Below are 13,859 nucleotides of genomic sequence, written 5' to 3'. Positions count from 1 at the left end.
GTTGGAGCATAATTTTTGGCTGGTCATACCAAAATTTGGAATTGCTACCCTCAAATAGCATGTCGGTGGAGATGTTCTGGGATGGTGAGGGAACCATGTAAAATCTTTGTGTTTTTTTTTTTCTTCTTTTTTAACTCAGTGTCAACCGTTTGAGTTGAACGATTTGAATCGGTTTTTAACTCAGTCAAAGGGGTCCCGATTCACAGTGGCAAACCGAGTTATAAAATCATGATTCAGAGGAGGTTTTGCGAGGGCTTTTGTAAATTGTTCTCCACTTAACCTCTTTCAGACAAGTACAACTCCCCCAAAATAAAAATCAGGAAACTTGAAGAAGAAGGAGAGAGAGAGAGAGAGAATGGGAATCTGGAAAATGGGCTCCCTTAACACATTGAGATCTTTGAACAATCACCTTGAAAGAGCAGCAACAAGAGGTCTTCTCATCAATTCTCCACTACTCTCCAACCCATCCCATTCTTCTCATCTCATCCCCACCCCTTTCGCCACATGGGTCCGCCATCTCCGAAGCGGTCGCTATCCTCGAGACGATCCCAGTGCGAGGTCAGTCTCCTTCCTTTGTTTCTAATCTCTAATTTCCAAATTCGTTTCCATTAATAGTTTGATTCAATTGGTTTTGTTCAAAATTTGAAATTTATTCATGAAATTAGATATGAGATGACACCCCCTACCAATTGGGGTATCCGAATTGTCCCCGAAAAGAAGGCTTTTGTAATCGAACGATTCGGAAAGTATGTGAAGACCCTTGATTCAGGAATCCACCTTTTGATTCCATTTGTTGAGCGAATCGCCTATGTTCATTCTCTTAAAGAAGAAGCCATTCCAATTCCTGATCAATCTGCCATTACAAAAGATAATGTCAGCATTTTGATTGATGGTGTGCTTTATCTCAAGGTATATTTGATTTTTTAACTGTTTTGGAGAATCAATTTGGTGCATTTGTTGATGGGTTTGGTTTATATTGGTTATGTTAATCTCTGTGGCAGATTGTGGACCCATTTCTCGCATCATACGGTGTCGAGAATCCTATATTTGCTGTTATTCAGCTTGCACAGACGACGATGCGTAGTGAACTTGGTAAGATTACATTGGACAAAACATTTGAGGAGAGGGATACGCTGAACGAGAACATCGTGGTGAGTTGTATAACATGAGTTGCTGATTGGGTTTTTTGAATTTCTTACTTCAAGTGATGGTCTTTTTGTTTAGGAATATGGTTTGTATTTGGGTTATGTGTCTTCAGTTGCTATATCAAATAAGTTTGGCGTGCTATTAGAAAATCCATAGTTCCATTGAAGTCCCCTAATGGAAATCTAACTTCCCAATGAAATTCAATATTGCATCACAGTTCGTGATATATCCTCATGAACCCTGCTACATTTGGAGAAATGCAGTCCAAATTGGTTGCATTCAAAATGACAAGTACGGATTGTTTTTTGAGCTTCATTATGCAACATAAAGCACTTCTTTTGTGTACTTTGGAAAGGGTTTCTGTCATTTGAATTTCCCAACAATTCTAAATAGTAGTTCTCTTAAGTTTATTGATTAGAACAACCAACAACAAGTGTAATGAATGAAATTCTTTCTTTCCATAATGAACGGTGAAAATTAGTTCTCTAAACTATAGTGGAGAAATTTTGATTTGCAACCTCCTACTTACTCCTATGGCTTCTGTTTTCGGACTAAAAAGTATATGAAAACCTGGTAGTTTGAATGTTTATAATATGGATTTTAAGCTAAATGAGAACTAGCCCAACACACAATACTGGATGTTAGATGGGTCTTATTTATATCAGCCCATATGGACCAATATCTGCATCTTAGTTGAGATGGAAGCCATGTCTTTCATAAAGGCAGTGTCTTCAAATCTACCTTCAATATCTCAATTTATGCCATTTTTGGCAATCCCATGGTCCTCGTATAGTCTTCAACCTACTTGGTCCTACCCATTGGTGGTGTCATCAATCTTTGTTTTACATAACTAAATGGTAATGTTCACATCTTGTTAATTTATTCTGTTTTAATTATTTTTTGTGTACATTGATTTTAAATTTTTTAGCTTTAACTTAATTTAATCTTAGTATTTCCTCAAATTTAAACTGCATAATAGTATACCGAATTATTATACACATAGAAGTTGCTAGCTAGGTAAGTTGCAAAGTCTGCTCTTGCTAGCTTTTTAATAATTTAGAAGCTGAACAAAAGGCATTAACTCAAGTTAGCGTGTGTATAGTTTCAATTTTTTCTATCTTATTGGGTTAGTGAGGTTACTCTCACATTAGCTGATTTGTACTAGGGTTCATTTGTGCTTTGTGATTTGCATTGCCTTCTCTCTCCTATAATATACAATTCTCACTCACCACTTATCACAAAAAATCAAAAAAACCTCTCTCCCTAAAGAAAATAAGTGTAGAAGTGATTTCGTGCTACCTCTTACAACTCAGCTCCTCCTATTCCTCTCATGTTCCTCGTTCCCTCTGATCGGTAGTGATACTGGTGTAGTACCTGTCAAAAACTCTCCGATGATGAAGTCAGCTCTCAAGTTGATCAATAATGGACTCTCTGATCTCTCGAACTCCTCCCATCCAAGTCTCCTTCTCTATTTATAGTTCTTTCTGAGAAATCTCTCCAAATAAGGAATCTCCTCAAGATCCCTGATCTTCAAGGATTTCCAGCAAAGATTCCTTACCTTTAGGAGAGGATACTAAGAAGAGAAAGATTCTCTCAGACTCCGTTATCCGCTCCCTTGATTCCTAGGATCTTCCCTAAAATCAAGGGATCCTAGTTGATTCGGAGACAACTCAGAAGTCTACCCTACTCGGTTTCTACACTGGGCAGAGTTGACATTCAAGTTCTGCCCTTCAGACGAGTTGGGCGTCCTAGGTACCACTTAGGAGAAAATCAGTTAGTTCTGATCTCTTACTAGTTTAATATCTTGACACATGTAGAGTCCAAATACCTTATTGATTTAACCCTCTACAATTACCTCCTCTCGAGATGACTCTAATCCTCAGTCGTCGTCTCAAGAAACAAGGCCCAAACATCATTAAATGTCACTTAAGCTTTGTCTTTTCATCATCGCGTCGTTTCACTTCAGGTTTCATTATAATTATGCACTACCGTTTCAAATTTCGAATGGTGCAAACAATTGGGCTTCGCCCGCTCCTGATCTGACACATGCCCCAATAAATTATGCCTTGTTGTTCACATTTTTTATTGCTATAAATACAAGGGTTTTAGAGATTCGAAAGCACTTTTTTATTTTTGCCTTCTTCCTTTTGTTGTTCTTGAGCTTCGAAGCCCACAAGCTTTTTCGTCTACAACTCACTCCTTCCTTCTACTTTGAATTTCTGCAGAAGGTAGTAGTCCTCTTCTCTGCCTTTTCTTTTCTAAAATGTCTAATATTGTGGGCACCGTTGCCACCCTTAGCAAAACCTACTCCATCCCCAAAGAGGTCAAAATTAGATTTTGTGGGGATTTCAACGACCGTCGTTCTGGGGAAATAGTGGTCTACGTAGGTCAGATCGTGATTATCTACATTTTCCACTGTCTCCCCATCTAAGGGAGGTCCTAAACCTCATCAATTGGGCTCCAGGATAGATGTCTAGTAACTTCTTCAAACTCGTGGAGGCTGTGCAGAGGATGGGCATCTCCCCCACCAAATTCCTCTCCAAATATAACCTAAAATCCATCTCCCGTCGCGTGAGGTACTACTCCATGTCTTCGAAACTAGGGGGCAATAATAAAACTCCCCAGTTCTGATAAGGGCTGGTTCGTTGACCCCCTAATCATTTTTGGGGAGTGGGAGTTTGGGGCTGGGGTGACGAAGGTGGGGTACAGGGTCCCTGAGACTTTCCAATGTAATGACTTCTCCACACTCGTTGAGAAATCATTCCTGGAAAGATTGTCTAAACTTTTTTTGCCTGTTTCAAAGCGGTCTGCCCTTGCTGTTACTGAGTCCAGGAAGGCCCAACGAGCAAAGAAGAGGACCAAGGAGATCAAGAAAAAAAGGAAAACCGAAAAAGCCACCCTCTCCAAGATCACCATTCCTCCGCTCCGTCTAACCGACCAAGGCTTAGGATGCTCTGCTTTACCCTCCGACACCTTTTTTGATCCAGCCATGTCAGCCAACTCTCCCACTCCCATCCAATCCCTCTCACCGGTCATCCAGTCTCTCCCCTCAGCCCTTTCTTCTCCTCCTCCTGCCAACATGAACATCAACTTGGATGACTTCACCATCTTTGACGCTCCCCCAGCTCATGTAGAGATGATTTCATGTTACCTCTTGCAACTCAAGTCCTCTTGTTCGTCTCACGTTCCTTGCTCCCTCCACACGGTGGTGATACTAGTGTGGTACTTGCCAAAAAACCCCTAATGTTAAAGTTAGCTCTCAAGTTTATCAATAATGGACTCTCTAATCTCTCGAACCCTTCCCATCTAAGTCTCCTTCTCTATTTATAGTTCTTTCTCAAAAATCTCTCCCAATAAGGAATCTCCCCAGGATCCCTGATCTTCAGGGATCTCCAGCAAGGATTCCTTACCTTTAGGAAAGGATATTAAGAAGGGAAAGATTCTCTTGAACTCTGTTATCCGCTCCCTTGATTCCTAAGATCTTCCCTAAAATCATGGGATCCAAGTTGATTCGGAGACAACTCAGAAGTGTACCCTGCTCGGTTTAGACATTGGGCAGAGCTGACATTCGAGTTTTGCCCTTCGGACGAGCTGGGCGTCCTAGGTACCACTTAGGAGAAAATTAGTTAGTTTTGATCTCTTACTAGTCTAATATCTGGACACGTGTAGGGTCAAGATATCTTACTGATTTAACCCTCTACAATAATAAGCTTTCAAATTTTTAAATTGTATGCTGCCATTGCAATCTCATCAGAAAGTCCCTTTCCTTTTAAATGAAAAATTTTAGTTATTACTTGCTTTCTGCAGTTATGAGCATCATCCACCCAAAGTTTAAAAAACAAAGCACATTAAATATCTGGGTTTGTCTGAAGGAATGCTATTTTTCTATTCAATTCTGTCTATATACTATATGTTTCCGTTAATTCAAGTGTCTTATGCTCTGACTAGCTCAATCTATATTCTTCTTTGGTTTCCTCTTGCTCTTTAGAACCTTCTACCTGTCATCTCATAATAATAGTGTTGTAATTGAGCTGTTGTACCAACCAGACCTTCAATTGCCTTTCCTTGAGTTTATCACTTCTTGTGGCTCCATACAGAATTGAATGAACAGGATTCGCTCATCTGATCCCAAATCTTTGGAATTAAAGCTTTGACTGATGAGTCTTTCCATTCCTTGAGAACCTCATACATGTGTGGTCATTCTTTAATCAATCTTTTATCATATAAATTGGTTTGTTTTTAAAATCACATTGGTGTTGCAGAAGTCAATCAATGAGGCTGCTCAAGATTGGGGCCTGAAATGTCTAAGATATGAGATACGTAAGAGACATGCTAGTTTTTGTTAAAATCTGTTCACAATTCTTCTTCTTCTTCTCCAAGTAATTTATATTATGTGCTTCTGTTCTGTCTTTGTAGGGGATATATCTCCTCCTCCTGGAGTGAGGGCAGCTATGGAGATGCAAGCAGAAGCAGAACGTAGAAAACGAGCTCAAGTTCTTGAGTCAGAAGGTGTTATTTTTATGAAATTTAATAGTCTAATTCAATTACTGATTTTGAGACTCCCCAAGTCTCCATGCATGAGAAATATTATGCTCAAAAGCTATTGAGATAATTGTAGGTAGTTGCAATTTCACATTATTTTGATCTATTGGAATAGTTGTTGGCAGAAATTTTTTCGTCTATTTGATGGGATTTCCTATGATTGATAATCATCTTGATTTTTTTCATTATGTAATCATGGAAGATGATTGGGTTTGAACTTTAATAGGAGAGAGACAGGCAAACATTAATATTGCGGATGGAAAGAAAAGTTCAGTAATTTTAGAGTCAGAAGCTGCAATGATGGATCAGGTGAATAGAGCTAAAGGTAAGTTTGATGTTTCTTTTTGTATTATTCTTGTTCCTATATAATACTCATGAATATAATTGCGAATCCATATTTTTTTTTCTCCTTAAACAATCTTATCATTTATGATCAACTTCTTTTAAAGCCTTTCTTGAGAGAACAAATTTCTATGGAAAAATAGAACATCTTGTAGTAGTTTTTTGTAATGATTTGCAGAACACCCCTTTTTTTATTGTATATTCGTAACACATAATGTAAGTTATGGAAGCTCAGCAGCACTTGCCCACCTTGATATGCATGTTTGAGGTAATTTATGCAAATTAGGGAAAACCTAAATGGAACCCAGCTACTATGTTCGAGTAGGGGTTCTTTCTTAATAGGGTGCAATCCCCACAGCACATGGTGGATAATTATTATTATTATGGTAAGTTCTATTGTGAATCAACCTTCTCTTCCCCAAGCTTCTAATATGAATTTATTACCATCATTGGTAAATGTTTAAAGAAAGGACCCAACAATCTTTCATGGTTCATTTACAAAATGATCATGCAACTGATTCTATGTTGAATGATAGATCCTTCTGACGACTGAATATTCAACAGTTGATGAATTAAATGACTATGATAGAATTGCAGTATTTACTGATTACTTGAAATAATGACCAAGTTCTGATTTTTTATTCCATCACCACTATTCTTTTTTTCATTTTTCTTTTTTGAATGCCAGTAATCTGAATCCCTTTTTTTTTTTTGATAAGTATATAAGATTTACCTGAATTTTCCCCCGATCTTTATGTTTGTTTTTATTGTTAAAAATTCCTTATCAGTAAGTTAACCTTAATTCATTTATAAACCAACATTTCTTTGGAGCCCGACATTACTATGATTTACCAATTTTTGAGCTGGTTCACAATTTTGGAAAGATAAAAGAAAAATAGTTTCCTGATCAATTCAATACTATTTTGGTAAAATATATCATAGCGTCATCATTATTCACCTTAACCATATTTGTTCATGTCATTATCTACCTTAACCGTATTTTTTCTGTTCTTTTTTAGCAAAATTATATTTATTCACACTTAACATATCTTGGTCTTCTTTAACGAGCTTATTTGTCAATCTATCAGGAGAGGCGGAGGCTATCCTTGCTAGAGCACAAGCAACTGCAAAAGGGCTTTCATTGCTATCGGTGGCCATTAAAACAAATGGAGGTGTTGAGGTTAGATCTTCCCTCCCCTTGATTTCATATTCATGACAAGCGCACGTATATGTACGGTAATTGGACACTTGTCATTTCCTTAGTTTGTAATGCTATATGAGAAAATAGCAGCTCTTTGTGTTTTCACGTGTCTATATTGTCCATGAGATCATTTAAATGTTGATTATATTTTTCTGCCTAGACTTTCTTGCATTGGTGCCAGGAGAAGAATCACATATGTTCAAATCTGAAAATTTTAAACTCTCTCAAAGCCGAAATTTAAATAATATTTATATGGTAGCTCCTACTCAACTACTGTAATGGGCATCTCGACTCTTGAGAACTGATTTTTAGTTTATTGAACTAAGACCCTTTAAATTATTACTGACTTAAAAATCTATGGTTTATCTGGAACTGTAGCCCAGTCCTACTCCTTGTTGCATGGTTAGTGCTTCTCATATATGCTTTGATTCTTCATTATGAGAAAAAGATATTGATTTGTCATTGCATGAAGCACACCTTATGTAGGACAGCAGGGTAAGCTTTCATAGGGTTCAAATATGGGTTGGAAGGTGCTGGATTTTAGGGTTTAATGGGCTGGAAATTAGGGATTAGTGTTGGGCTTGAAGATAGGATATCTTTAGCACAGGGACGAGAAAACTGAGGTATGATGAAGTTTCTGTGGGTTGAAATGAGTTTTAGTATCTCTTTTCTTAGTGTTTTTGTTTTAGGGGTGCTTTGCGATCTCCCCCCGCCCTGCCTGGTTTCCTGTATTTTGGTCGGTCTCCTCAGTTGCCTAATCATGAAATTTTACTTATCACAACAACAAAAAATGTTGGATGAAAATTTGGCTTTTGGGATTCCTGTGTCTGTGTTTTGTTGAGGAAAAAAAAATAAAGGATAGTTATTGAACTTCAAATAGAGTTGCACTACTTAAGTTTCTACTTGTATTTCTCACCTCACAGTCATAATAGAAGTCTCACCTCTGGAAGGATCTAGCAAGCAACCAAGCAAATTTCATTCAATCTATCGAAAAGAGAAGGAAATTAAACAACTCAATTTGCACATAAGAAAATTGAAATCATTGCCAAATCTACTAACTAATCAATCGGCCAATTTGAATATTAATAACTCTAAAACTTGTTGTCTATTTAATAGAATCCTTGAATAACTATAGAATAACCAACTAATCCTAACTAACCAAATGTAGGACCTACAAAATACTAGTGACCCAGCATAGAACACTCCAGCTCCGGAGTTTTCTATAAGTAGTAAGTTCATGGTTTACTGTTAAAAGTAAGTAGGAAAATGATAAGAGATAGCTCAGTTTACTAATACTAAAAATTTTAATATGTTGGAGTCTCCTCCAGAAGTTGTTCTTCTTTCTCTTTCAAGTTAAGGGGGAAACAAATAGACGAGCTGAACTGCTTTATGATGGCTCAAATTTGGGCCTGGACCATTTGCTTGGAACTTTCTAGATTTTATATGGACTTTTTGAGCAGTCCAGAAAATCTTCAAATTTTTTTATTTATTTTATTTTATTTTTATGTGGTAGCTTAGTTTGACTTATAAAACTGTTTTTTTATGGATAACTAGACATAATGCTCATACATGTTCCCTATTTTCGATTTGCATTGAATCTCAATGTTATGTTGGATATTTTTGGCAGGCAGCAAGTTTAAGAATTGCTGAGCAATACATCCAAGCATTCAGCAACATTGCCAAGGAGGTGAATAATGGACACACTAAACACTAATATTTGAAACATTTGATGTGTCAATGGGATTGATCTCCTTTAATTTCTCATTTCAGGGCACAACTGTGTTGCTTCCTAGCAATGCTGCCAATCCTGCCAGCATGATGTCTCAAGCTCTAACCGTATACAAAAACCTGATTGGCAATGGTTCTGGTGTTGGACCTCGTGAGGTGACCCACTTTGGTATGTCAAACAACAGCAAAACTGATGGACCCAGTGGACAAGCTGGAGATGAGAGCCATTCAACTGATGCAACTGTAGACAGTTCCGATGCCGTTGTAAGCGAACCAGTTTTCTCGCTGCGGAGGCAAGATAAGGGAGAAAACTGAGGAAAACATAACTCGATCTTGAGAGAAGCTTTAATATGCCATTCAATTTTGCTATTTGGTTCAGCTCTGTAACCTTGAAATTGTGATTCCTTTAAAAGGAAAAAAGGGATATTTGACAGTTTTGTTTAGACTAGCTGACAATAAAGCTACTTCCTTAATTGTTTTGATTCGGGTTCTTTGCCACCGTACTAGACCAAGTTGATCATACTTCTATTTTTTTAATATACGAACACATTTTTCGAAAGAATTTGGAAGTTTGGTAGTTGCATAGCTTCTTTATACTCTTTTAGTGTTGTTCATGGATCATATTTATGATGAACATGCCGACCTTTGTGAGGTGGTCAAGTCTTATGCATGATGTTGCCACAAAATTGGGATCAAAACCCAATTTGTTTTGCCAGCTTTGGTGGATTGTAGCTGAATTATCATACCCCCTCAAGGACTGGAACTCCCCATGTTCCTGCCCAATAATTTATTTGCATTGGTTAATGCAATAAAATATCTCAAAATTTATTTGCAAATGAAATGTCAGTTGCTTACATTTACTTGAATGAATCCTTCATACAGATAAAATTCCCATCAAGATCAGTTTTTATTTGGATCTCAGCAAAAGCTATGCTGGTTATGAGATTCTTCTTGCTTGTATTTCACTTGTGAATTTCCCAACAACGATACAAATCTGCTTGAAGTTATAATTAATTTACAGTAAAAACCCAATGAAGAGGGACTTCTTGTCTTCTTGGGATTGATTCCCAATTAATGATCTCAAGTAGCATCATCCTTGTTCCGTTTGATTGATGCCTTTTGGTATCTCAACTTTTCAATCTCCTTCTCCAAGAAATCTAGGATTGTATCTGTAACATGATTAGGCGAGCATCCAGCATCCAACATCATTTTCAAGAACTTGTACGCTTCCTTCACTCGACTAGCCTTACTATGAATTTCAATTAGTATATTAAATGTAACAATATCTGGATTAATCCCATTTGTCCTCATCTGCTCAAATAACCGATTAGCTTCGTCGATTCTTCCAGCCTTCCCTAACGCATTAATTAGGGTGTTGTACATAACAATGTCGAGATACCCACCTTGCCTCATTAGCTGATCAAGAACAGAACTTGCCAAGTCTGCTCTGCCCATCTTCCCCAAGCCTTGAACTATGACGTTGTACGTTGCAATGTCAGCCGGACAAAGCTTCTCACCCATTTCATGAAGAACCCCCCAAGCCTCATTGAAGTATCCCTTTTTAACGAACGAAGTCATCATGGAATTGTAAGTGTAACTCACGGGGTCGACACCCATCTCAGTGAAGATCTCAAACAACTTGCAGGCTAAGCTTAACTTTCCCTTAGCCAAAAATATTGACAAGTACGTGTTGACCATATCAATATCAAAAGATTCCATCCCTTTTTCCTGCACTCGTTGACTTCTAGATATTGAAAACAAGTGAGGAGAATGGTTAGTGGACTCAACCTGATTTGCTAGTTTATCCATGTAGGGGGATGATGACCAGTGATTGGTGGTAGTTGAAGAATTCTCATCAAATTGGGTCTCACCATTTTCTGAAACAACAGGAGAGGAATTTATCAAACTCATGATCTCACTAAAGTCACCTTTAGAAGGGAAGATCGGCGTAAAATCCTTCCTTCGGTCCTGAGGACCTCTCATTGAAGCTTCCATGTCAGCTCTCCACCTAAGAACGTTTAGAACAAGATTTCCATCCCTAATATGCTTCATGAGCTTCTCAGCCCCATCCCACCTACCATGTTTATGGAGCCCAATCAAGAGTGTTGTTATAGTAAGCAAATCAACAACAAAGCCTCTCGCTTCCATTTCTTCCACCAATTCCAACGCTCCCTCTATCCGATCCTCCCTACAGAGATGGAAGATAACAATGCTATAAGTAACACTATCCACAAACTTACCCTTTTTCTTCAAGTCACAAAATAGAGTGTAAGCCGCCACAGCTCTTCCATTTCTAAACAAACCATCGATCAAAATATTATAAGACCAACACGAAGCTCTTATCCCATCTTGAACCATCTTCTCAAAAAGCTGACACGCTTCCATCAATTTCCTTGCCTTGAGAAGCCCATCAAGGAGAGAATTATAAACAACAGTATCTGCACAAAACCCATTACGTTGCATCTCACCGAAAATCCTCATTGCATCATCAACCCGATATAATTTACAACACCCTTGGATGATAATCCGATACGAGAAGGCATCGGGTTCGTGACCAGATACTTTCAATTCCTCCCAAACAATCAATCCATCCTTCAACTTCCCAACCGCACAAAGCACATGGATTAGACTATTGTAAGTGCACAAATCTGGGGCAGAGCCCGAACCTTTCTCCTTCATCTCTTTGAAGAGTTTCAAAGAAGTATGCAAATCACCCCAACATCCGAACGCATGAATGCATATATTATAACCCCATGTATCCAATACAAATCCCTTCTTTTCTCTCAACTTCTCAAATACCCTTTTGTATTCTCCCTTCATATTTTCTTTTCTCAAAGCGACAAATAGTTCGTTACATGCGAGAGCATTGGGAATGACGGTTTCTTCATCCCCATTCGAAGCTTCTAAAAGCTTGTAAAACATAGAAAGAGCCAAACCCACTTGGTTTTTTCTAACCAAAGCAACAAGAACTGAATTGTACATGTGTGGACTCAAACTAGTACCTAGTTCTTCCATATCATCTAGTATTTCAAGAGCCGAATCAAACTTACCCAATCGGATAAACGCATCAAGCAAGAGCTTGAAAGTCGAAGAATCGACGACAACACCATCTTCCTTCATCGAACTTAATAGAGGACGAATCTCGTCGAGACAACCAGCGCGACAGACCGAATCAAAAATCTGAGAGTAGGTGTTTGCCGAGTGTTTGTAATAAGGTCTGAGAGAAGCCCATCTGAAGAAATCAATCTTTTTCGAGGCGTGGATGGAATTTCTACGAAGGATTTGGAGGACTAGTAATTCAGAGAGGGGGATGGAATCTGGGTCGAGGTTCCGAGTCCCAGACTCTGAAAGGGTTTTGGAGATTGAGGCGACAAGGAGGAGGTTTCCGAGTTGGGATGGAGTTCTGGAGATAACAGAAGAAAGGGTTCTTCCATGGCGCATTAGAGGACACAGAGAGGAGCCTCGGGAGGGATAAAGAGACGGAAAGGTCTGACCTTTGAGACTTCCAATTCATTTGACCTTGACACCCATAACTCTATTTCAGTCAAAGAAAAGTAATTGAAAAGTTTCAATTTTAAGTTCAATGATACATGAAACAAAATCATTGACAATCCATCAAAATGCGAAGAATTCTGATGTATTCAAGCTCAAAAGAAATCCTCGAAACCCAATAACTCTTCACAAGTCAAAACAAACCGATTCTGAGTGTTTTTTTTTTTTTTTTCAACTGTAAAAGAACTGAAACCATAAGTTCGGAATCATAGCTTTAAAACTCTTGTCTCGGATGAGTTTTTCGATACATTTGAGATGTTTCATTCAAAAAATTGAAAAACTGAACCTGAGTCCTAAATCTCAATCAAAAAAGTGACTTTGTGAGTTGGTCTTGTTCAACTCCAATACCAAGTTAACTCGGGTGATACGTCTTGGTCTCAGACGAGTTTTAAAACCATGTTCCAACAGTTAGTACAACGTACAAGGGTGAGTCTATTTGCATACAAATGACTCATTGCACCCACTAAAGTGATTTTTATTTCTTTATTTAAAATAAATTATCATATTACCCTTTCTTTTTATTTTATCGCACACATCATCATCCACGAAACAAAAAATTCAAAAGTCACTTTTTCTTCTTCTTCCTTCCTTCCTTCCTACACCTTCTTCTTCTTCATATTCATCTCTTTTTGAATTTTGTGAGAAGTTAAATAAATGGAGATTAAGTTTTAGATTTTTTTTTAGGAAAATGCTAAAATGACAAAAAGTATTTACTGTGATTCTCACAAGTCTAGCGTGGGATGTGCACATAATCATAGATGTGTTTCCTTGTGATACGAGTAAAAACCATCTATGGTTATGTATGCATGTACACATCAGAATTGTGAGAATCACAGTAAATCCTGTGTCACCCCCAAGCACGACTCTTTTTTTTAAGTTATCTTACTTCTTTAAGTTTTGTATACTTTTTTTGCATTTAATCATCAAGATAGATGAAAAATCACAATTAAAACCTTTAAACGATGAAATTGAATCTAAGTCATTGAAGATTTTTTGACAATTTTGTTTGGTAAGTTCAGATCGAATTTATTTTAACATATTCAATAGGTACCTATCAAACAAAACTTTCTCATGTAAATGACTTTGACTCAATTGAAAGTGTTAGCATAAAAAAAAATTTAAGATCAAAACTTAAAATTCTTATTAAAATCTTTCTAAATGTACAAAAAAAAATTGAGAGAGAGAGAGAGAAGAGGATGGAGAAAAAGAAAAATGTTTCGATACCTTTAAGTAAATGAAATAAGCAATTTAAGTTAAAGTACATTCAATAGGTGTATGTAAATAGTTATTTTAAAGTTAAGGTAGGTATCGCAAGAAAATGGGTGGAAGTTACAATGTAGATGTGTGC

General features: G+C 37.5%; 2 protein-coding genes across 2 annotated transcripts; one reads left to right on the top strand and one right to left on the bottom strand.

Moving 5' to 3' along the window:
- Positions 1–240: 240 nt before the first annotated feature.
- LOC147390740 (uncharacterized) lies at positions 241–9,521 on the top strand. Its single transcript, XM_086458154.1, has 9 exons — positions 241–558; positions 666–909; positions 1,002–1,151; positions 5,409–5,466; positions 5,563–5,655; positions 5,915–6,013; positions 7,119–7,210; positions 8,859–8,918; positions 9,002–9,521. The coding sequence occupies exons 1-9, from the start codon at positions 356–358 to the stop codon at positions 9,272–9,274; spliced, it is 1,272 nt and encodes a 423-aa protein (XP_086314280.1). The 5' UTR covers positions 241–355; the 3' UTR covers positions 9,275–9,521.
- A 375-nt stretch (positions 9,522–9,896) lies between these two features.
- Positions 9,897–12,763, bottom strand: LOC147390739 (Tetratricopeptide repeat (TPR)-like superfamily protein). Its single transcript, XM_086458153.1, has one exon. It carries the CDS (start codon positions 12,398–12,400, stop codon positions 10,040–10,042), a length of 2,361 nt encoding a protein of 786 aa, XP_086314279.1. The 5' UTR covers positions 12,401–12,763; the 3' UTR covers positions 9,897–10,039.
- Between the last annotated feature and the right edge of the window lie 1,096 nt (positions 12,764–13,859).

Source organism: Akebia trifoliata, chromosome 11, assembly GCF_017979445.1.
Source record: "Akebia trifoliata isolate Shusen 1 chromosome 11, ASM1797944v1, whole genome shotgun sequence".
Lineage (NCBI taxonomy): Eukaryota > Viridiplantae > Streptophyta > Magnoliopsida > Ranunculales > Lardizabalaceae > Akebia > Akebia trifoliata.
The sequence above is the reverse complement of the archived record's forward strand: the minus strand, read 5'-3'. Positions and strand labels throughout refer to the sequence as shown.